Source organism: Piliocolobus tephrosceles, chromosome 1 (genome assembly GCF_002776525.5).
Source record: "Piliocolobus tephrosceles isolate RC106 chromosome 1, ASM277652v3, whole genome shotgun sequence".
Lineage (NCBI taxonomy): Eukaryota > Metazoa > Chordata > Mammalia > Primates > Cercopithecidae > Piliocolobus > Piliocolobus tephrosceles.
The window spans coordinates 176117089-176141027 of NC_045434.1; the positions used below are offsets into that span (position 1 = coordinate 176117089).

Sequence of the window (23939 nt, forward strand, 5' to 3'; positions counted from 1 at the left end):
CTGTGATTTATCTTAGAAATTACGCATGCACTGTAATTCCAATACTTTTTTAATTTTTTTTTTTTTTTTTTGCTTTGAGCACTCCAGCTGGAGGACTTGCTGACACCTCTCACTATTTTAGGCATGGGGAGTTGCCCCTGGGTTCAAAAGTCCTTGGGTGGCAAGCACAGAGGAACTGCGAAATGCCTCCCTCAGAAATGCCCAACTGCTTAAGGGGAGCAGCAGAGAGTGGGCTCAGGTAGCAGCCAGGAAGGTTGCAGGAGCCAGGGGCACATCCTATCACTGAGCGGTAAGGTTCCTGCAAGTGGGGTTTGGGGACCATTGCTGACAACTTGTCAAGGGTTCGGGGAGGGCTGTCCCAGCAAGGTGAAGGGGTCTGTAGGGAAGGTGTCTGCCCGGAGACCTCCTAAAGACCAGAAGAGCGCGCACCCCGCCAACTGACAGTACGCGCCCCTTCTGTGTCCGCTCCCCTCCCCCGCGGCCAGTCTCCGGGCAGAGGCGTCTCACGCCAGCAGGTCCTCCCTGGCTCCTCTCCTCACTAGTGCGAGCGGACCGAGCCTCAGCGGGAGCCCCGCCTGTCTCCAGGCAGCTTGAGGCCCCGAACGCTCGCCCAGCCTGTCAGTAACCGCCGTTTGCGTTTTCTTCCTTTCTTTCTTTCTTTTTTTTCTCTTCTTTTCTTTTCCCCTTCTGCCTTTGTCCCGCTTAGTAACTGGGCTCTGACCAATCGCCGCCTTACCGGCCGGCGCCGGCTCTGTCCTGATTGGCCCGCTTGGGGCGCGCAGCCGTCTCCCGCTCCTTCGCAGGAGCAAGGCAGACAAAGGACGCAGGCTCCAGGCTCCGGCAACCGGCCTCAGCCAATCACCACCCACCTTGCCTCTCTTCCCTCGCCCTGCTCCCTCCCCGCCTGGCTCGCGTGCTCCCGGCACTGACTCCTGGAGTGCGGCCAGCGCCCGGGCCGTACCATTCTGATTGAGGTTGGGGGAGAGCGCGGATGGCTGATTGGGGAGCCGAAGCCTAGAGAGCGGTGGGGAGACGTGAAAGTCGAGATGGAGGGCAGCTTTTTGAACGTGTTCTCAGGCACCTGACAGAATCGCGGTACTTCGAGGCGGGACAGCGTGGAAGGGGCGGTAGTGATGCCTGCTTTCCCCCCTCCCGGCGCGGTTGGGTGGCGCCTCAGCGGGTGGGCAGCGTGGGGCGGGGAGGGTGTCCCCTCCGCGCCGTTAAAATAAAACTCTAGTGGCTAGAGTCGGGGGAAAGCGTGAGGGCAGTCGGTGCAGGCGGGTTGCTTCTTATACCCCGGCGGGAGCGCCCAGAGAAGCCGAGCTGACTGGACTTTTCTGGCCGGCCCCATTCCCGAGGCTGGGGCAGCTTCGGTTCCGAGCCCGACCGGAGAGGAGCCCGAGTCCCGGCCCCTGGGGGATTCGCTCTCTGCAGACCAGTGGGACCCCGAAACTTGAACGCAATCTTCAGCCCCCTTTTTTGCCTTCCTTTGTCACTTTCCCGGCTTTCTCCCAACGTGTTCTTTTTTTCCTCTTCATTCTCCTCCCAAAGGACACAAAAGTGGCTTCCGCGGAAAGATTTGGAGGCGGTGAGAGCTTTTCTCTCCGGAGAGCGACTGTGTAGAAAGGATTTTTGGGAAGCCGGTTTTTAACACCTCTGCCCTCCGTCCCCAAAGCCTCTGTGTAACCCTCTGAGGAGAAAAGCCCAAAGCTTGAAAGTTCGGGGGCATTTTGTTGGGTTCTATAGGAGAGAGGGGGAGGACCCTGTTCTGGTAGTTTGGCTGAACTAGTCCTGGCCGTTGAAAACCCCGAAGTACATTTCCGTGTGGAACTTTTGCAGATATATATTTTTAGATTTTTAAATACCAGATAAAAAATATATGCCTTCTATATATCTCCTGACGACCTGCCCCTGACAGCGCGATGTACAATACAGTGTGGAGTATGGACCGCGATGACGCAGACTGGAGGGAGGTGATGATGCCCTATTCGACAGAACTGATATTTTATATTGAAATGGATCCTCCAGGTACTTGGGAGAAAAAAAAAAAAATCTCGTGATGGGTCTGATTTGTATTTACCAAGAGCTTGGTGATGTTTTCAGGGCAGAAGTATTGCTGGATGCGCTAGGTTCGAGATGAGGGGAAGATTTGCAGTTACAGCTGCGGTAAAACTGCTTCTGGTTTACACGTTTAAAGTTTGCAGTTAGGACCCTGAACCTATTGTCCTGCGAAGGTGGGGGTGGGGGCTGGAAGTAGGGGTGGGAGGAGAGACTCCTTTTTAAAATGATCATTATTTTTTTTACTTTGCCTTTTCGTGTCGTTCAGGTTTTTCTTGTGCCCGCCACTTTATTTTATTTTTTTCTTTTTCAATTAAAGACTCTTCTACCTGCAAAGGATGTTTTATATCCCGGGATTAAAACCAGTCTTTCACTTTGGGCGAATTCTTGAAAGCTTGTCCTTTCATACATTTGTCTAATTTGGTTCGTTGTGTTTTACCCCGGTTAACTTCTGAAACTGAGTTATGTGATTATTCACTGTAAGACTCCCTTTTTCTCTTGCAGAAACAAATGCTGGTTAGTGATTTTTTTTAGGGATTGGGCGTTCATATTCAGCCATGGTCTTAGTCTGAGGTTTTCCTTCTCAGAAGATAGTCGCTTAGAGAGATCTACGTGCAATAGTTTATTACTCTTTAATTTCATGATGATTTAATTTATGGGATAGGGTTTAATGTAACTTGAATTCCTAGAGTAAAAACAAAACAGAAAAAACCATAAACGAGGGAACCTTTCTCTTTCCTGTGAATATGTGACATGTACATATGTGTTCCTATACATGTAATGTAAAGTATACATATATAGTACTAAATTTTTATTTTAAAGCTCTGTCTGACTCTATTACAGACATTTTGTGTATTTGATAGGAAAGGAAAAGGAAGGCAAAATGGAAAAGTTGATTTTTTCTTTTAAAGTCTACCCCATTTTATGATAATTAGCTGTCAGATTTTATCAAACCCTGTTTGCAATTACAGATGGTGCTTTATGTAGTGATTCTGAATAAGTAGAGAGCCTTTGTGACTCCTTGTTTCTGTCGAGGATGAATTCTTTATGTATTTTAAAACGTGTAATGGCTAAGCCTACAGAATAAATGTGTGTCATTGGGGAACCTCGCTTATTATAATACTGTATTTTTGGAAACGTTTGAAAGGATTTGAGCCATGCAAGTGTGAAGAAGTGTAACTGTCTTATAGAAGGTATGTAGAAATTGTTTCCTGTGTCCTTGCAAACGGTGAATTATCCTGTTTTTTTTTTTTTTCAATTAGTCAGAGTGTTAAATGGTGCTGTAGTAAAAACTAATATTGAAATAAACCTTTTTCACTCTTGATGATCACTTAGGATTTTTTTCTCTTCCTTCATTTCAGAGCCTTCTTTATTTGCTTTTGTAATTGTGACTGCAATCCAGATGCAGCTTTTCAGTGTTTTGTAAAGTTTGTAAGATTTGCCACCCATCTATTGTGTCTTTTCCCCTTTGTTTCCCCCTAATGGTAAAGCATATTAGATACATTTGTCATACATATGAATAGAAATTTAGTACATCACTGGTACTTTTATTGTAAAAACTAAGGTTAATAATTCTAGATTCCTGTTGTAAGAATTATATATTCAAACTGCCTTAGAATTATACTGCATTACATAGTATCTTGCCTTGCAGACATACAAAGGGAATTTGTTGGGTGGGAGGTGAGTAGGGAGGAGGGGACAAAATGAATACATTTATGGTTGAAATATATTAGCCTAGTAGAAAACTACTGGCCAAGTTGAGTTGAGTTGTCCAAAAATAATTTTAAGAAAAGTTGACTATTATAACTATATGGAGACGTGGGTCTTACAAGGTTGTATAGAAATTTATGATCCAAACTTTATTTTCCATGGAAATAAACTTTTGAGCTTAAAATGTTCATCCTTGAATGAAATTGTGCATACTGAGATTCTTTTGAGAATACTGAAAGGATACATATGCTATTCTTTATTACCCCTTTTGTAGCTTTAATGTAGAATATGGTTAGTTATTCCTAACAGCTTTTTAAAAAGGAAGCACCCTTGAGTATGATGAAACATTGCCTATGAAGTGAATGGTTTTTCATGGAAATAGTGTGAATGTCAACCTTGTTTTATGTGATAAATTAAGTTTTCAAAATATTTAAAACTGTATCATTAGTGAAGCGGTTGTAGCATGTTTTGTAGGTTTTTCCTAGCTCCCATCCCACGTCAAGCTCTTAATTATTTGCTTCCTGGACTGCTGCCATAGTGTACTAACTGCTCTCCCATTTCTATCCTGTTCAAGCCACAGTAATGTTAAGAGAATCATCTGATGACTTATCTTACAATGATAAATCTTCCAATGGGTTTAAAAACTTCCCACTGGCTTCCCTTTGCCTACAAAAAAACAAAACAAAACGAAACAAAAAAACCAATAAAAAAAAAAAAAATCCCCAGATTGCTTACCCTGTCATATAAGTCCCTCTAATTTTTGCTTCCAACATAATTTTCTAGTTAATTCTCCTCCTGGAGTGCATCATAAATTCTATAGAAGCAATTTTGTGTTTGCTGTTCCTTGAATGTATGCTTTTTTCCCTCTTCCTGGGATGCCTTTCACTCGCAATAGTCACACGTTGAAATCTCATATGTATGTGTTTTTAGGACCCAGGTCAGACGCCTTCAGTGTCAGAATATGTTCTCTAAACCCTTCTGTTAAAAGTTATCCCTGCTTCCTCTTGCCTCCCTCTTCTAGCACTTCTTCTTCTTCTTCTTCTTCTTTTTTTTTTTTTTTCTGAGGCAGAGTCTCACTCTGTTGCCCAGGCTGGAGTGCAGTGGCACGATCTTGGCTTACTGCAACTTCTGCCTCCTGAGTTGAAGCGATTCTCCTGCCTCAGCCTCCCAAGTAGCTGGGATTATAGGCATGTACCACGACACCAGCTAATTTTTGTATTTTTAGTAGAGACAGGGTTTCACCAGGCTGGTCTCAAACTCCTGACCTCAAGTGATCTGCCTGCCTCAGCCTCCCAAGGTGCTGGGATTACAGGCGTGAGACACCGCGCCCGGCCTACTCTTCTAGCACTTCTCAGATGAAATTTTTTCCATTCTGTCTAGAGAAGCTACTGTACTATTTATGTGTACTTCTCCCTATGAAATTGGCTTCCCACCTCGTCATGAGCTTCTTAGCTTGCTCACGGTCTTGCAAGTAGTAGACAATTTAGTCAGTATATGTTGAATTAATAAATAAGGAGCATTGTTTCCTTCTAGTCTTTAGGTGCATTTCTACTTAAGGTCCTTGCCCAATTCATTGCTTGGCTATTGTAGTAGCCTAGGGCTAAATAACTTTAGAATTAGACATTTGTTGACTTAGGGCCCTTAACTGTAATGGTGCCAATATTTTTATATGTTTTTTTCATCTTTATTTTATTTTCAAGACAGAGTCTCGCTGTGTCGCTCAGTTTGGAGTGCAGTGGCGCCATCTCGGCTCACTGCAACCTCCGCATCCCGGGTTCAAAGGATTCTTGTGCCTTAGCTTACCGAGTAGCTGGGACTACACAGGCACATGCTACCATGCCTGGCTAATTTTTGTATTTTTAGTAGAAATGGGGTTTTCCGTGTTGGCCAGGCTAGTCCTGAACTCCTTGCCTCAAGTGATCTGCCCACCTCGGACTCCCAATGTGCTGGGATTATAGACGTGAGCCACCACGCCTAGCCTTTCATCTTAATTTTAGACTGAGCCATAAATGCAAAATTTTATCTATTATTGCTTCTAGTGGCCTCAAAAACTATTTTTCAAAGATGTTTCCCTCTAGCCTATCTTTTCAATAACTAACGTTATTATGCATCCTGAAGGTTCCTAATAACTGCGTGGATTGGTGTATCTACAGTCACAGTAATGTAAAAGTTGAATCCAAATGGGAGTTTAGTATCTTAATGTTTGTGTATTTCCTGGCAGCAGTAGATATACTGAACTGTTCAGATGAAACATAAAACTTTTTATTGTTGGCTAGGTGTGGTGGCTCATGCCTGTCGATCCCAGTGTGCTTTGGAAACCCAAAGCAGGAGGATCGTTTGAGGCCAGGAGGTCTAGATCAGAATAGCTTTGCAAAGATGCCATTTCTACAAAACAACAACAAAACTTTTGTGTAGAAATGTTAAGATTGTAGAACAGAGAATCGCCTGTAAGCATCCTGGTTAGTCTTGCTATGAATTCGGGAATTGGGATTATTCTGTAGCAAAGCTGGATAGAGGCCTCTCAAAGAGCCTCACCTTTGGTCTTTTGAGGATTTCCTATACACAACTGATTATAACTCACACACAAAGGTTGTAGCTAGTGGTCTGTTAGCTCAGCACTTTAATTTTGACATTGTTATTGTTTTCATTTTAGGAAAATGTAATAACTTCCTTTTTAAATTAATAGACAATTTTTAAAAAATTGTTGGCTTTTCTTTTTGTTCTTATCAAGACAAACTTCTGAAATTATCTTTTTTTTTTTTTTTTTTTTGGAAGACAGGGTCTCAGCTTTGTTGCTCAGGCTAGAGTACAGTGGTATGATCATGGCTCACTGCAGCCTCGACCTCCTGAGCTCAAATGATCCTTCCACCTCAGCCTCCCTAGTAGATGGGACTACAGGTGCTTGCCACCACACCCAGCTAAAGATTTAAAAATTATTTTTTGGTAGAGACAGGGTTTTGCCATGTTGCCTAGGCTGGCCTTGAACTCCTGGGCTCAAGTAATCTGTCTGCCTCAGCCTCCCGAAATGCTGGGATTACAGGCATAAGCCACCACGCCCAGCCTGAAATTATCTTTAGGGCAGCAACATCTCTTCCATAGATAATTAGAAAATGAAAAGTTTTGTATGGCAAAACATGAATATAGGAAAGTCTAGAAAAGTGGTTTTTAATTTTTTTTGGTCTCAGTACCCCTTTTAGACTTAAAAAATTAGAAGACCTCAAAAGCCTTCTCTTTAAGTGGATTATATCTATTGATATTTGTAGTATTAGAATAAAACTGAGAAATTAAAATATATTTAATTCATTAAAAAATAATAAAGCATTATACATGTGGCTTTTTTTTTTTTTTTTTTTTTTTGAGACAGGGTCTTGCTTTGTTGTTCAGGCTGGTCTTGAACTCCTGGGCTCAAGTGATCCTTCTGCCCCAGCATCCCTCTGCGCCACCATGCCTGGCAAACATATTTTAGCATAACTTTTCTTTTTTTTTTTTTTGAGACGGAGTCTCGCTCTGTCACCCAGGCTGAAGTGCTGTGGCCGGATCTCAGCTCACTGCAAGCTCCGCCTCCCGGGTTCACGCCATTCTCCTGCCTCAGCCTCCCGGGTAGCTGGGACTACAGGCACCGCCACCTCGCCCGGCTAGTTTTTTGTAGTTTTTAGTAGAGACGGGGTTTCACCGTGTTAGCCAGGATGGTCTCGATCTCCTGACCTCGTGATCCGCCCGTCTCGGCCTCCCAAAGTGCTGGGATTACAGGCTTGAGCCACCGCGCCCGGCCAGCATAACTTTTCTAAATGAAAAAATAACTATATTTTCTAAAAGCAAAAAGAATTAGTGGGAAGAATGGCATTGACATCTTTACTATCCAGCTTCATAGAAGACTTTTTTGGGTTTGTTTTTTTGAGACAGGGTCCTCACTCTTTGGCCCAGATTGGAGTGCAGTGGCGTGATCTCAGCTCACCGCAACCTCCATCTCCCAGGCTCACACAATTCTCCTGCCTCAGCCTCCTGAGTAGCTGGGATTATAGGCGCCCACCACCACGCCCAGCTAATTTTTGTATTTTTAGTAGAGACAGGGTTTTATCATGTTAGCCAGGCTGGTCTTGGAACTCCTGACCTCAAATGATCCACCTCCCAAAGTGCTGGGATTACAGGTGTGAGCCACCATGCCTGGCCAATAGAAGACATTTAAATTCCCATGTCTGCTCCTGCATTGAGTCTATTGAGATATTACAGGTTATAACCTCTGGAAAACTCCACTGTACAGTTGTAAGAGAATGAGAATGAAAATGGCAAATAATGTCTTAGTGATGCTATGAAAATAGTTCTGACCTCTTGGACCCTCTGAAGGGTCTTGGAAACTCTGGATCACATTTTGAGACCTACTAGTCTAGAAGTTAGACTACATAGTTTGGTGGACAACCTGGTGAAGTATCTTCTGACTTTGAAGCCAGACACAAAGGTTGTTTTGAAGAAGCTTATTTGCTTACCCTGACATACTTGGTATTTTCAACCTGGCACAATTTAGATTAAGTAACATTTTGGTGGAAAACTAGTACACTAGCCCTATGGTTGGGGAACATACCTGCTGAGAGCTACATTGAAGAAATAGGTCATCTGCCACTTCATGATCCTTACTATTAACAGGTTAAGCAGCCTTCTGTGGTTGAATTTTTATTTTTAACCCTGCACATTTGGATTCATCTTATATAAAGACTTCTTCTGTGTGTAGTAATATGTTTCTTTTATGATCTAGGTGTTAGTTTTTAATGATATTGTCGTTTGGGACAAATGCTTATATAATCAAATGATGTAAAAGCTATGCCAGTTTTTTGTCTTACTGAAAAGGATTAGTCATTGCTTTCATTTAATATAATGTATAGTGTATCCAACTATGTTTCATTAGAAGTATGGTGATTCTCTCATTTGATAATGCTTTTAAAATTTATTCTCGTTTTGATGCTGAATGCTTTTTTTTTTTTTTTGAGACGAAGTCTCGCTATTGTCCCCCATTCTGGAGTGCAATGATGCGATATCTGCTCACTGCAACCTCTGACTCCCAGGTTCAAGCAATTCTCTTGCCTCAGCCTCCCGAGTAGCTGGGATTACAGGTGCTTACCACCACGCCCAGCTAATTTTTTGTACTTTAAGTAGAGATGGGGTTTCACCATGTTGGCCAGGCTGGTCTCGAACTCCTGACCTCAGGTGATCCACCCATCTTGGCCTCCCAGAGTGCTGGGATTACAGGTGTGAGCCACTGTGCCCGGCTTTTTTTTTTTGAGACGAAGTTTCACCCTTGTTGTCCAGGCTGGAGTGCAATGGCGTGATCTCGGCTCACCACAACCTCTGCCTCCTGGGTTCCAGCGATTCTCTTGACTCAGGCTCCCGAGTAGCTGGGATTACAGGCACGTGCCACCACACCCAACTAATTTTGTATTTTTAGTAGAGATGGGGTTTCTCCATGTTGGTCAAGCTGGTCTCGAACTCCCGACCTCAGGTTTTCCGCGTGGGCCTTCCAAAGTGCTGGAATTACAGGTGTGAGCCACTGTGTCCAGCTGATGCTGAATACTTTTATATTTTTCTTAGAATGTACAAAAGATAGGACATGTTTATGATTGCCTTATTTAACAAGGTAGGTAGAAAAATATAAATGTATCTATGTGATATGATATAATTTTTTATTGGTATTAAAGAGGGAGACATCCTGAGTATAGTAGAAAGAAAACAGGCTTTGGAAATAGATGACATAGATTACAAAACCAGCCTTGCTTCTTATCCTGCCCAGTGTTATATGGGTACTACTTTAACCTCTCTGTGCAGCTATTTTCTGTAAAATTGAACTAATACCTACCTTTGCAGACTTGTGGGGATTAAATGTACCATATCAATATTTGGTACAGTATTTGACATATAGTGTGTGCCCAATAAGTGTAGTTTGTATTTAGAGCTTCTTATTGATAACATGTAATTATCCCATATCTACCTCTTTGGGTACTCTTGCAGTCAAAACCTTTGAGCTATTTTGCCCCATTCTTTTCTTCCTTCCCAGTGTTTACTGGGGCCACATTTTATCCATTTTGTTTTTTGGAAGTGTTCTCTAGGGTCTTTTCTGGTTATAACATTTCACGAGTCTATGGAAATATCAACCCAAGTCATCTTTTCCTTTTAGTTTCTATTGCCTCTTGTCCAGTTCCTCAATACCTCACCTTAGAAATGATTTGTAATGAAGGTAATAGTTGCTAACATTTGTTGAACAATTATTATAGTACAAGTACTATGTTAAATGATTTTATATGTATTCTTTTAGCCACACAACAACCTTATAAAATTGGCGCTATTATTATCCCACTCTACAGACAGGAAACTGAGACTTAGGTTTAGTAACTTACCAAGTAGCAGAGCAGGTCTGTCTGCCTAACTAAAGCCCGGGTTCTTAACCAGTACACCCTAACTGGTTGCTCTGTTTCTGATTTCTTCTTCCCCTCACTGTAAGTTTGTCCTGAATTCTTCAGCCAGGTTAGTTCTACTGAAATGTTATTTTCATTGTTTTACTGTTCTTCTCAAAAATAATCAGCAGCTCTTAATTTCTTTTAAGGAGAGATCATATTCTTAAACTTTAGTAATATGGCACCAACTTATATATTTATAACTTATTACTAATTTTCTATTCATACTTACAGTCGAGTTCCTTCTAACCCTATACCCTGATTGCTCATTCCTATCTCAAGCTTTTGCTTAACCTGCTTCCTATGTAGAATATGCCCCTCCCACCCCCATCTTTAAATCAAGATCCTGTCTGAGTCCCCCTTTCTTCTTAAAACTTTCTCCAAAAATTCTAGCACTGTACCCCTTTATATGTAGGGCTATCTCTGTTATTTTGACATGGAATCATGTGTTATATTATGATACTTAATTATTTCATAAATATAATTCACCTCCCTAACCAGATAAATTTCTTGAGGCCAGGCCGTTGTATTTCCATCATATCTTTTTTTCTTTTCTTTTTTTTTTTTTGAGACAGAGTCTCATTTTGTCACTGAGGGGTGCAGTGGCGCACTGCAGCCTAAACTCTTGGGCACAGGTGATCCTCCCACCTCAGCCTCCTGATTAACTGGGACTACAGGCATGTGCCATCATACCCAGCTTGTATCTTCTTTCCCTAAACATCCAGTGCCCAAGTATTTTGTTAAATTTTAGGCCCATGGATCCAACTAGCTTTATTTTGTGACTTAAGCTTTAAAATGTTAATATTATTTATTATCAGTATGTGACCTCTAAACTTATGAAGATAATTGGCTGGGCACTTAGTGTAAAAAAGGGAATAATGAAAAAAAATGCAATAGTTAATGTTATTAGCAAGATTTATATGGTTTTGAGTAAAAGTTGTTTTTGAAACTTTGAACAATTAGAAATGAACAGGCAGGACACGGTGGTCCACACCTGTAATCCCAGCACATTGAGGTGCTGAGGCGGGTGGATCACTTGAGGTCAGGAGTTCGAGGCCAGCCTGGCCAACATGGTGAAACCCGATCTCTACTAAAAAGAAAAAAATTAGCCAGGTGTGGTGGCGTGCGCCTGTAGTCCCAGCTACTCAGGAGGCTGAGGCAGGAGAATCACTGGAACCCTGGAGGCAGAGGTAGCAAGCTGAGATCGTGCCATTGCACTCCAGCCTGGGCGTCAGAGCGAGACTCTATCTCAAAAAAGAAATGAGTAATAAGTTTTTCACAGTGTGTTAGGTTAGTTTTACATAGCACAGGGCCAAATGGAGAGTTTTAAGTTATCCAGTGTGTTGTTATACCAATTAATTTTACCCTGTGTAAGACTTGACTTTTTTTTTTTTTTTGAGACGGAGTCTTGCTCTGTCACCCAGGCTGGAGTGCAGTGACCGGATCTCAGCTCACTGCAAGCTCTGCCTCCTGGGTTCACGCCATTCTCCTGCCTCAGCCTCCTGAGTAGCTGGGACTACAGGCACCCGCCACCACGCCCGGCTAGTTTTTTGTATTTTTTAGTAGAGATGGGGTTTCACCGTGTTAGCCAGGATGGTCTCGATCTCCTGACCTCATGATCCGCCCGTCTCGGCCTCCCAAAGTGCTGGGATTACAGGCTTGAGCCACCGCGCCCGGCCAAGACTTGACTTTTAACAAGGTAAAGTGAGCCATCAAGCCTTATTAAAGATCAGTTTCCACATTGCTTGCCCATATATGTTGTATGTATTGTTCCTTGTGCATATTTGTAAATTCACATAAAGTAAAAGGGTTATCTCATTGTTTTCTTTCTTTTTTTTTTTTTTTTTTTTGAGACAGGGTCTTGCTCTGTTGCCTAGGCTGGAGTGCAATGGCATGATGACAGCTTACAGCAGCCTTCCCACCTCAGCCTCCCAAGTATATGGGGCTACAGGCATGTACCACCACACCTGGCTGATAAAAGTTCATTATTTTAATAAAAGAGACAGTAGACTATGTCCAGCCTGCCAAATCATACCATTTTGCATGTCCCATATCAGTATGAAAACTGCCCTATGACTTGGTATTGATGAACCAACACAAAGCCAAAGTTAATACCATCTACCCTTATCCATACTTGGACTTCCTGTCTCATGTTCTGTTTGTGGGCCAGATTACCTGTCCTTACCTGAGGATATGCAACAACAGATCCAGCGCATGCAGCTGTGTAATCTTAAATATTGTGATAGTTTTTATTTATTAACTATTTATTTTTAAATATTTATTATTTTTTTAAATAGAGATAGAGTTTTTCCAGGTTGCCCAGGCTGGTTTTGAACTCCTGGGCTCAAGCAATCCTTCCACCTCAGCCTCCCAAAATGCTGGGATTACAGGTGTGAGCCACTGTGCCCAGCCAGTTTTTGTTTTTAAACTTAAGAAAAATTCAGTTATGAATCAAAATTAAAAATCTGAATGAAAATTGCTTTGAAAAAGGTCTTGCTGAAAGGAATTGTTGTGCTGGAAATATATTGCTTTAGATTCTGTTCTTTTTTTTTTTTTTTTGAGATGGAGTCTCGCTCTACTGCCCAGGCTGGAGTGCTGTGGCCGGATCTCAGCTCACTGCAAGCTCCGCCTCCTGGGTTCACGACATTCTCCTGCCTCAGCCTTCCGAGTAGCTGGGACTACAGGCGACCGCCACCTCGCCCGGCTAGTTTTTTTTTTTTTGTATTTTTTAGTAGAAACGGGATTTCACAGTGTTAGCCAGGATGGTCTCGATCTCCTGACGTCGTGATCCGCCCGTCTCGGCCTCCCAAAGTGCTGGGATTACAGGCTTGAGCCACCGCGCCCGGCCAGATTCTGTTCTTACATATGTATTAGGCTTTTCTTTTCCATGGAGGATAGAGTGACCTTTCTACAACAGGGTCACTCAATATGGTCTAATTTATGTTGAATTTCTAATAGACATTTATAGAATTAGCCACAACCTTTTTTCCTGATGTTCTGGGACGTATTTTATAAAATATTTAATTCATATTTTTTCAGCTGTAAACAACAGAACTAATTCAAAATGGCTTTAAAAATAATAAATTTTATCTTCTCATTTAATAGAGTTAGTTGATTTCAGGAGTTTAACAGTGTCAGTAAAAACACCATATTTTGCTTAGCCATATATTGCCCAATTCTGCCATCCCTGGGACTGGCTTCATCCTCAGGCTAGTAGCAAAATGGTTGCAGTGATTCCAGGCATCATATCCATAAACAACAACTTCTAAAAGAAGAGGAAAAATATCTCTTCCCGTGCCACTGTTTTGGATAGAGGAAACTTTCTTCGAAAACCTCTAGCAAACTTCTTTCCCATTTTTTTGGCCAGAATTGGGTCATAGGCTAGTTCCTGAACCAGTCACCAGTAAATACCCTTAGGTTAATCACGTTTCTCAATCTGGAATGGTGTTGGCTTCTACTGAGGTATATAGTTGTATTGGGGAGAGATTCTGTTAAAGAGGAAGAGGGAGAGAATTAATGCTAGGAAATTAATTTGGAAAACCATAACTCTCTTCAATGTTACTGTCTTTGTCAATAAACAGTATTAGCAAGTTATTTTTTACTTTTTCAGAGTTAAAATCTAGCTGTGGGAAATGCATTTTCGTTTTCTGTTTTTTTTGAGATGGAGTCTTGCTCTGTCACCAGGCTGGAATGCAGTGGCGCGATCTCAGCTCACTGCAACCTCCACCTTCCTGGTTCGAGCAATTCTCTTGCCTCAGCCTCCTGATTAGCTGGGATTACAGGCACCCACCACCATGCCTGGCTAATTTTTTTATTTTTAGTAGAGACGCGGTTTCACCATGTTGGTCAGGATGGTCTTGATCTCTTGACGTTGTAATCCACCCACCTTGACCTCCCAAAGTGCTGGGATTACAGGCGTGAACCACTGTGCCTAGCCACATTTTCATTTTCTAAGTTGGACTTCATATTAACTTCATTGAGTTAACATAAGGTAGACCTTTTTCTGTCTTGTTGGTTGCTTACTAGAAGATAAGGAAGCTAACATTTGTGGTTGACAGTTAACTAATTTGAGGAATATAGGCATTGGAATAGAGTGTTAGTATAGCAAGTAAATGGGTGTAAGAGAACATTTTGCAAAACTATACATTTAAAATTCTAAAGTTCAGTAAATTAAGTAAACCTGGGACCTATGGAATGATTTATGATAGAAAGCTAACCTGAAAAATTAGGAGCCGTCAAGCGTGGGTAGTAACATGGAGAAACCCCGTCTTTACAAAAAATACAAAAATTAACTGTGCATGGTAGTGCACTCTTAATAGTCCCAGCTACTTGGGAGGTTGAGGTAGGAGGATCACTTGAGCCCTGGAGGTCGAGGCTGCACTGAGCTGTGATTATACCACTGCCCTCCAGCCTGGGTGACAGGGCAAGACCCTGTCTCAAAAAAAAAAAAAAAAAAAAAAGGCCGGGCGCGGTGGCTCAAGCCTGTAATCCCAGCACTTTAGGAGGCCGAGACAGGCAGATCACGAGGTCAGGAGATCGAGACCATCCTGGCTAACACGGTGAAACCCCGTCTCTACTAAAAAAATACAAAAAACTAGCCGGGCGAGGTGGCGGGCGCCTGTAGTCCCAGCTACTCGGGAGGCTGAGGCAGGAGAATGGCGTAAACCCGGGAGACGGAGCTTGCAGTGAGCTGAGATCCGGCCACTGCACTCCAGCCTGGGCGACAGAGCGAGACTCCGTCTCAACAACAACAACAAAAATTAGGAGTTGGGTACAGTGGCATGTACCTATAGTCTCAGCTACTTGCAAGGCCAAGATGGGAGTTTTGCTTGAAACCGAGAGTTGAAGATCAACCTGGGCAACAGAGTGAGATTATCTCAAAAAACAAAACAAAAAAGCTTGGAATACGACTTTAAAGTAATCTATCGATTTTATCTTTCAATTAAAATGTATGGTGTGCCTAAGTATTGATTTTTCTCAGTTTGTTGGAAATCTAGAGGCAGTATAGTAGAGTAAAAAGAGAGGAGTCTCTGGAATCAGAATGCCTGAGTTCAGATTGTGCCTCTGCCACTTCTTAACATGTGTCCTTTGGCAATTTACTTATCTTTTCTGTGTTGTGGTTTCCTCACCCAAAAAGTAGGGTGATAATGATCATTCAATAGGGTTATGAGGATTTAGGAGATTAATAACTGTCAAGTACTTAGTGTGGTACTTGGAACATAGTAAACACCTGTAAATTTTTTTGTTTGTGTGTTAATTCATGTTTTTCAACAAATATTTGACTGCCAGGCACTATTCTAAGTGTAGTAGCGAACAAAACAGCAAAAATGCTTCATGGACTCTACATTTCTAAGGGAGTGAAGAGAGCAGAGAATAAACAAATTCATAAATAAAATACATAGTGATGGTGATAAATGCTGTGGAGAAAGAAACAGAGGATAAAAATAGAGTACAGGATGAGAGATCTGCTATTTTATTTTATTTTATTTTATTTTTTTGAGACAGAGTCTTGCTCTGCCGCCCAGGCTGGAGTGCAGTGGCCGGATCTCAGCCCACTGCAAGCTCCGCCTCCTGGGTTCACGCCATTCTCCTGCCTCAAGTCTCCAGCCTCCCAAGTAGCTGGGACTACAGGCGCTCGCTACCTTGCCCGGTTAGTTTTTTTGTATTTTTTTAGTAGAGACGGGGTTTCACCGTGTTAGCCAGGATGGTCTCGATCTCCTGACCTTGTGATCCGCCCGTCTCAGCCTCCCAAAGTGCTGGGATTACAGGCTTGAGCCACTGCGCCCGGCCGAGATCTGCTATTTTAAATAGGAGGCCAGGGAGGGCCTGACCTAAAGGGATGAGGGAGCAGGTCATACGGAAATAGCAGGTGTGAGGATGGGGGTTCCAGGTAGGGGATATCAGATGACCTACCCTGAGGCAGGAGCATCTCTGTGATATATTCAGGGATCATCTAGGAGGCCAGTGTGACTAGAATGGAATGAGGGGAAAGTAGTAAAAAAAGACAAGTGGCCAGGCTTGGTGGCTAATGCCTGTAATCCCGGCACTTTGAGAAGTTGAGGTGGGCAGATCACCTGAGGTCAGGAGTTTGAGACCAGCCTGGCCAACGTGACAAAACCCTGTATCTACTAATAATATAAAAATTAGCTGGGTGTGGTGGTGGGCACCCATAATCTCAGGTACTTGGGAGGCTGAGACAGGGAACCCGGGAGGCAGAGGTTGCAGTGAGCCGAGATTGTGCCACTGCATTCCAGCCTGGGTGGCAGAGCGAGACTCCATCTCAAAAAAAAAAAGTAATGGTGCCGGGAGCGGTGGCTCAAGCCTGTAATCCCAGCACTTTGGGAGGCCGAGACGGGCGGATCATGAGGTCAGGAGATCGAGACCATCCTGGCTAACACGGTGAAACCCCGTCTCTACTAAAAAATACAAAAAACTAGCCGGGTGACGTGGCGGGCGCCTGTAGTCCCAGCTACTCGGGAGGCTGAGGCAGGAGAATGGCGTGAACCTGGGAGGCGGAGCTTGCAGTGAGCTGAGATCCGGCCACTGCACTCCAGTCCGGGCGACAGAGCGAGACTCCGCCTCAAAAAAAAAAAAAAAAAAAAAAAAAGTAATGGTATGGGTGGTGAGGCTTTGCCACCATGTATGCCATTGTAAGCCATTGTAAGAATTTTGGCTTTTAAAACTTGTATGAGTTGAGAAGCCATCAAAGTATATTGAACAGTGATGTACTATGATTCTTGGCTTAAAGAATCATTCTGGCTGCTGGTGGAAAGAGGGAAAGGTGGAATTAGAGAAACTGGTTAGGAGGCTATTGCAACAATCAAGCTGAGGGATGATGGTAGCTTGGACAAGGGTAGAAGCTGTGAGGTTGTAAAAAGTGGCTTTGTTCCGAATGTTACTAGTTATATAGCTTGTCATTTCCAAACTGACTTAGTCACTTTATTTTCTAATTTCTTAGCTTCGTATTTCTCCATATGCTATATATGCTTTAATAATTAATAAGTTTAACTTTTAAAATAATGCCAAAGCTATTTATATATATTTTGATGTATATTTCTGTGTGGATTTTTTTTTATTTTTTATTTTTTGTGACTGGGTCTTGCTCTGTTGCCCAGGCTGGAGTGCAGTGGCACCAATAGCTAACTGTAGCCTTGACCTCCTGGGCTCAAGTGGCCTTCCCACCTTAGCCTTCTGAGTAGCTGGGACTGACTACAGGCGTGCACTACCACACCTGGCTAACTAAAACAAATATTTTTTTTGTAGAGACAGGATCTTGCTGTGTTGTCCAGACTGGCCTTGAACTCCTGGCCTCAGGCACTTCCCTTACTCTGGCCTCACAAGTCCTGGGGTTACAGGTCTGAGCCATTAAGCCTGGCCTATTTCTCTCTCTTTTTTTCTTTCTTTCTTTCTTTTCTTTCTTTCTTCTTCTCTTTCTCTCTGTCTCTCTCTCTCTCTCTATGTCTGTCTCTCTCTTTCTCTCCTTTCTTTTCTTTCTTTCTTCTTTCTCAGGTTTCGCTCTGTTGCCCAGGCTGGAGTGCAGTGGCATGATCTTGGTTCACTGCAGCCTCAACCTCCCAAGCTCAAGCAATCCTCCTACCTCAGCCTCCCGAGTAGCTGGGACTACAAGTGTGTGCCACCATGCCCAGCTAATTTTTCTCTTGAAGTGTTAAGTGATTCAGATCTCTGACATCCAGTTGCCAAGCAACAGTGTATGTGGCCTTGGTTGTTTGATGAAAACTTGCTCATGAGTTACTTTTTAAGTAAACAGTTGATAAATTTAGATAGTACTATAATTTACTTTTTTTTTTTGGAGACAGGATCTTGCTGTCACCTAGACTGGAGTGCAGTGGCACAAACATGACTCACTGTAGCCTTGACCTCCTGGGCTCAAGTGATCCTCCTACCCCAGCCTCCTGAGTAGCTAGGACTATAGGTGCGTGCCACCATACCTGGCTAATTTTTTCACTTTTTTGTTGGGATGAGGTCTTACTGTGTTGCCCATGCTGGTCTTGAACTCCTGAGCTCAAATGGTCCTCCTGCCTTGGCCTCCTGAAATGCTGGGATTATAGATGTGAGCCACCACACCCAGCCAATTTACTTTCAGAAGTAACTTTGGAAAAGAAAATTTCCTGATGTTCTTAGTTTTTTTTTTTTGAGACGAAGTCTCGCTCTGTCGCCCAGGCTGGAGTGGAGTGGCCGGATCTCGGCTCACTGCAAGCTCCGACTCCCGGGTTTACGCCATTCTCCTGCCTCAGCCTTCCAAGTAGCTGGGAATACAGGCGCCTGCCACCTCACCCGGCTAGTTTTTTGTATTTTTTAGTAGAGACGGGGTTTCACCGAGTTAGCCAGGATGGTCTCGATCTCCTGACCTCGTGATCCGCCCGTCTTGGCCTCCCAAAGTGCTGGGATTACAGGCTTGAGCCATCGAGCCCGGCCTGTTCTTAGTTTTTTTTGGTGCACTGTGAAGGGGAGAAGAAACTAAAGAGAACGAAGCCATGCCATACATGTTTCATTTTACTTTATGTGCTGAAGTTCTTGCTTTCTGAGAATAATTAATACAGATGTATGTTATTTTCTTTTTGGTGTAATGTTTAAGTGCTTGAGTATAGATAGATATTGATATAAAATCGGTAAAGTATCTGTGTTTAAGAGCTCCCGACTCAGGTTGTTGGGATTTCCTATTCTAGCCCTGCCTATTTCTAGTTTGTGACCTTGGACAGTTTTCTAATCTGTATAGCATAGAAAAGAATATTAATCCTACTGTAGGATTATTGTGAGAACTATATGAAATACTACACATAAGACACTTAGGGCAGGTATCTATTGTTCTTGTTATTTTATTTATTTAAAACAAAAATTGTTTTTTATTTTGAGGTGGAGCCTCGCTCTGTCACCCAGGCTGGAGTGCAGTGGTGTGATCTCTGCTCACTGCAACCTCTGCCTCCCGGGTTCAAGTGATTCTTCTGCGTCACCCTCCCCAGTAGCTGGGACTGCAAAAACATATTTTTAAAAAAGAGATAAGGTCTCCCAGGCTGGCATGCAGTGCCCTGATCATAGCTCACTGCAACCTTGAGCTGGGTTCAAGGAATCCTCCTCCCTCAGCCTCCCAAGTAGCTAAGACTACAAGTATGCACTACCACATCTGGCTACTGTTTTTTATTTTTAATTTTTGTAGAGACGGCATCTCACTATGTTTCCCCAGGATGGTCTCAAACTCCTGTCCTCAAGTGATCCTCCTGCCTCAGGCTCCCAAAGCAGTGGGATTATAGGCATGAGCCACTGTGCTTGGCCTGTTTTCATTATTATTAATAAAACTGGGATGCTTTGTGGCCCATCTCTGTAGTGTCCCATTCAGAGGAAGAACCAGCCTAACATTCAAATTAAATTGAAAAGTAATTTAAGTATTTATTCCATCTTCTCAAAAATGCCAAAGGGGTTTACATTCATAAAGCTGCAGTACTACTTAAAATCCTGTTTCTTCATGTTTGGGATGGTTAATCCCAAACTTTTCTTCTCTCTTAAAACTTACCAACTCATAACAACTTGAATGGTCTCATTTTTGTGTTTCTTTTGTAACCCTTCTCAAACCTATTAAGTTTTTATTCCATGGGTACCTGCCTCCTGTTAAACTCTCTCCTTTGCCTGTGGTGTTATTCTGATCTGTACAGTAAGGGCCAGAAACCAAGAGAGCAAACAAAAGAAGCTGTGAATACTCAAATATAGCAACATTTTCGTTTCTGTCACACTTACCTTTGTTAGAGGATATAACATGCTTTGGCTTTTGGAAAAAAGTCTGTTTAGTTTTAGAAGGACAATGAGGTGATTCAGACCTGTTGCAGGATATTAATTCGGGACTTGGAATTTAGTTTTTCTCCAGATAATCATAAACTATATAAGAGCTGCTATCATATCTGTCTAACTGGGACTGGTTCCTAGTGTTCAGCCCTTGAAATTTAGTATTGCCAGATAAAATATATGCAGTATGGACCATGCAGTATTATTCATTGTTTATTTGAAATTCAAATTTAACTGGGTGTCCTATATTTTTATTTGCTAAATCTAGCAACCTTAATTTAGAGAGAGGGTGCTGACTAGGCTGTATTTTCTGGTACATTCTCTATGGTGTTTAAGAATACATGTGTAACTTGATGTAGTGGATATGAGGATACTTTCAGTTTTGGTAACAGAAAATCCAACTCAAATTAGTTAAAACAAAGGGAATTTGAATTTGAATTACATAGGCTTATGTAATTGAAAAGACCAAAGGGAGTGAGGGCCCCTGGCATGGTTTGATCAAGGATACAGGCTTTGGCCCTGTTTTTCTATAATTCTCTTGGCTTTACCCTGTGTTAGCTTTTTTTTCTCATACGGGCTTCCCCAGTAGTACAAGATGGCTGCCTTTGTATGTTTCCTCATTCCTGGGAGAGAAAGAAGATGTTTCCTACAAATACAGTGCAAAAATCCTAAGCTTGAAACTAATTGAACCATCTCGTGCTCCAAAGGATCACTGTCTTAAAATCTGGGTAGCTTTCTGTGTCTAGACCAGTGGCTTTTAAACTTGAGTGTGCATTAGAACTACCTGGAGGACTTGTGAAATTACAGATTGCAGCCAGGCACTGTGGCTCATGCCAGTAATCCCAGCACTGTTGGAGGCCAACGCGGGAGGATTACGTGAGTCCAGGAATTCAAGATCAGCCTGGGCAACATGGTGAAACTCTGTCTCTACTCAAAAAAAAAAAAAAAAAAAAAAATTAATGAGGCCTAGTGGTGTATGCCTGTAGTCTGAGCTACTTGGGAGTCTGAGATGGGAGGATTGCTTGAGTCTGGGAGGTCAAGGCTACACTGAGCTGTGATTGTGCCGCTGCACTCCAGCCTGGATGACAGAGAAGATGCTATCTCAAAAAACAAAAACACAACACACAAATTGCTAGGTCCTACCCCTAAAATGTCTAGTTGAGTAGGTTAAGTAGACTTGGTTCCAAGAAGTTGTATTTGTAACATGTTCCCAGATGTTACTGATTTTGCTGGTCACAAACCACACTTTAAGAACCACTGTTATGTCAAATCAGGGCCTACTCCTGGAGCTGAGGAAGGGGTCAATCCCACTTAAACTTTTTACCAGTGAGGGGAGGGGGTAAGATGTTTGGAAGATAACAACAATGTCCACTGAAGAGAGGACTGCTGGTTTTTTTTGCATATCTAGTTTCTCTTCCCTCTTACTTAGGTAAGAACTTCCTGATTTTTCTCTTGGAACCACTCCTCCTTCATTTGGAATGATGTGGCTTGGGTGGTTGGCTTAACCCACTGGTTTAAGGGTGGGCATATGATCTAGGCCTGGTCAATGAGAGCACTTGTATAGTCACAGTGATCAGCCCAGGAGTGAATAGGGCAGTGATCTTTGTAGTTTAGTCAGTGTATGTTAGTATATGTTGCTATTTACTGTCCTGGCTAGGGATATGAAGATTACATAATCCCTGTCCTCAAGAAGCTCAGACTGTAGTTATGAAAGATGTACCTGTAAATATACCATGCAGCACTCCTCTTTATAATTCCCTCTCTTTCTCCTGGCTGTCATCTAAAATATATTTTTATTATATACTGTACTACCACCTTTATAATCTTTAACCATACTTATAATTGTTTAGTGTCTTTAGTCTTCATTAAATTATAAATTCCATCAGGATAAGGACTGAGTCCATAATTAGTTGCTGGATCTTCAATACCTAGCCCTGTCTCTGGCACATAGAAAGTACTCAGTAAATACTGATTGAATGAATGTTGAAGTATAGTAGTAGAAGAATATATAAATGAAATAGGGAATCATTGGTTTACTGGTGGGGTAGGAGAAGTAACAGCCTGAATAAATGCATAAAATTATTAAAACACCTTAAGTTTTGTTGAAGACAATGTATGAGATAGGACGTGGCCTGTGCATGGTGGCTCATGCCTGTAATTCTGGCGTTTTTGGAGGCTGTGGTGGGAAGATCACTTGAGCTCAGGAGTTCAATACCAGCCTGGGCAACATAGTGAGACCCCCATCTCTTTAAAAAAAATCTGGCTGGGTGTGGTGGCATATGACTGTAGTCCCAGCTACTCAGGAGGCTGAGGTGGGAGGATTCCTTGGGCCCAGGAGGCTGCAGCGAACTATGATTGGGCCCCTGCACTCCAGCTTGGGCAACAGAGCATAACCTTGTCTCAAAAAAAAAAAAAAAAAAAAAAAAAAAAATTGAGAGATAGGAAGTTGTATTACATGAATCTGTACATCTAGGTGGTGGGGTCCAGATCGTGAAAGTCCCTGAAGGCTACATTTAGGGGTTGAATTTTTTCCTGCTGACATTTGGGAAGCCATTGACTGATTGGTTTTAAGTAGGGAAGAGAGTACGTTGGCTATAAGGTGAAAAATAGATTGGAGGAGAATAAGATTAAAGAAGGAAAACTGGTTAGGAGACTATTTCAGTACAGAAGAAAGATGTTATGAAATCCTAAGGCTAAGATTGTAGCAGTGAGAATGAATAGTAGAGTTGTTTAAAAAGTAGGATTGGTGGGCCTTAGAGGCTATTCTGAGGAAAATGAAGTAATCTAGAATGACTTTTAGTTTTCTAGCTTGGTAGTTGGTGGTAGTATAAACCAAGAGAAGCAAGTTGAGGAAGAAGGACAGATTTGGATTATATGGCCTCTTACGTAAAAATGAGGGAATGGTGAAATGGCCCAGGTTTTCTCCTTTTGGTGGGATTCTTTTTCTCTTAGGTTTCACTTGGGCAGGAGAGGAGAGTGGCTTCTACTACTTCTAGGCATGTTTTGGGTCTCTGAGAATCTTTGTGTACATGCTGCCTTGAGAGGAAAAAGTATTGTTAGAAGACTGGTTTGAATTTGGTCTGCTTACCAACTATGTGACATTGAATGGTTGTCATATAGAATGGAAGTAATAATACTTAATTCACAGGGTTTTTAAATAAAAATTATAATTATGTACCCTTGTATATATATTCACATATATATGTAAAGAAGCAGATGATAGTAAATCAGATATTACTGAGTTCATAGGGTGGAGGAGAGATTATAGTGAGAACTGAATGCTTCCAGGTTTTAGTTGCTAAAGTAATTTTTAGTTTTCAGATATTTAAGCTGCCTCATCTTTTTTGAAAGCAAGTGTATAAATTATAAGAAAATCAACTCTTAAGATTCATGAATTAGCTTCACTATTGGTGGAGATGTGAATTGCTGCAGCTGTTTTGGAAAGTTTGTCAGTATATAGTAAAATAGCTCTTCTGGGAATCTGTTCTGTAGAAATAAAAGTGTCAACATATAAAGGTATATGTATGGATATTTTTATAATGTTTCCAATATTTGCTACTAAAAACAGCCTGAATATCCATCAGTAGTAGGTATGGAAGTGTAAATTGTCATGTACCTATGTTGTGGAATATTTTGCAACTCAGAGAATGTGTTATAAGTCTGTATGTATTTACTTGGAGGGATGTCTGTGATAGATTGTAGAGTAAGACAAACAAGTTATAAAGAAATGTGTTTAATAAGATCCCATTTTTATAAAAAATCAAAAACAATGTTTCACATTCTTTTTTAGGATTATAGGAACCTGAAGAAAGGTGTAAAGGTGTATTTCATTTCAGGTCCTCTTTCCATGTCTTATCGCAGTGAACAAAAGAAAGTCCTTATTTTATGTAGGAGGACATGTGACAATAAATAAGAAGTGAATATATAGTATGTTAG

General features: G+C 42.0%; 1 protein-coding gene across 2 annotated transcripts in view; it reads left to right on the forward strand.

Moving 5' to 3' along the window:
- The first annotated feature begins 842 nt into the window (after positions 1-842).
- The window catches only part of PIK3R3 (phosphoinositide-3-kinase regulatory subunit 3), a 99106-nt gene continuing 76009 nt past the window's right edge, over positions 843-23939 (forward strand). Inside the window, exons 1-2 of one of the 2 annotated variants that reach the window (XM_023221488.1) lie at positions 843-1095; positions 1919-2028. In XM_023221488.1, coding sequence (XP_023077256.1) covers positions 1923-2028 — 106 coding nt within the window. In that variant the 5' untranslated portion in view covers positions 843-1095; positions 1919-1922. Of the gene's footprint in view, positions 1096-1176; positions 2029-23939 lie in introns of those variants that run through there. The other variant, XM_023221487.2, reaches the window with a different exon arrangement.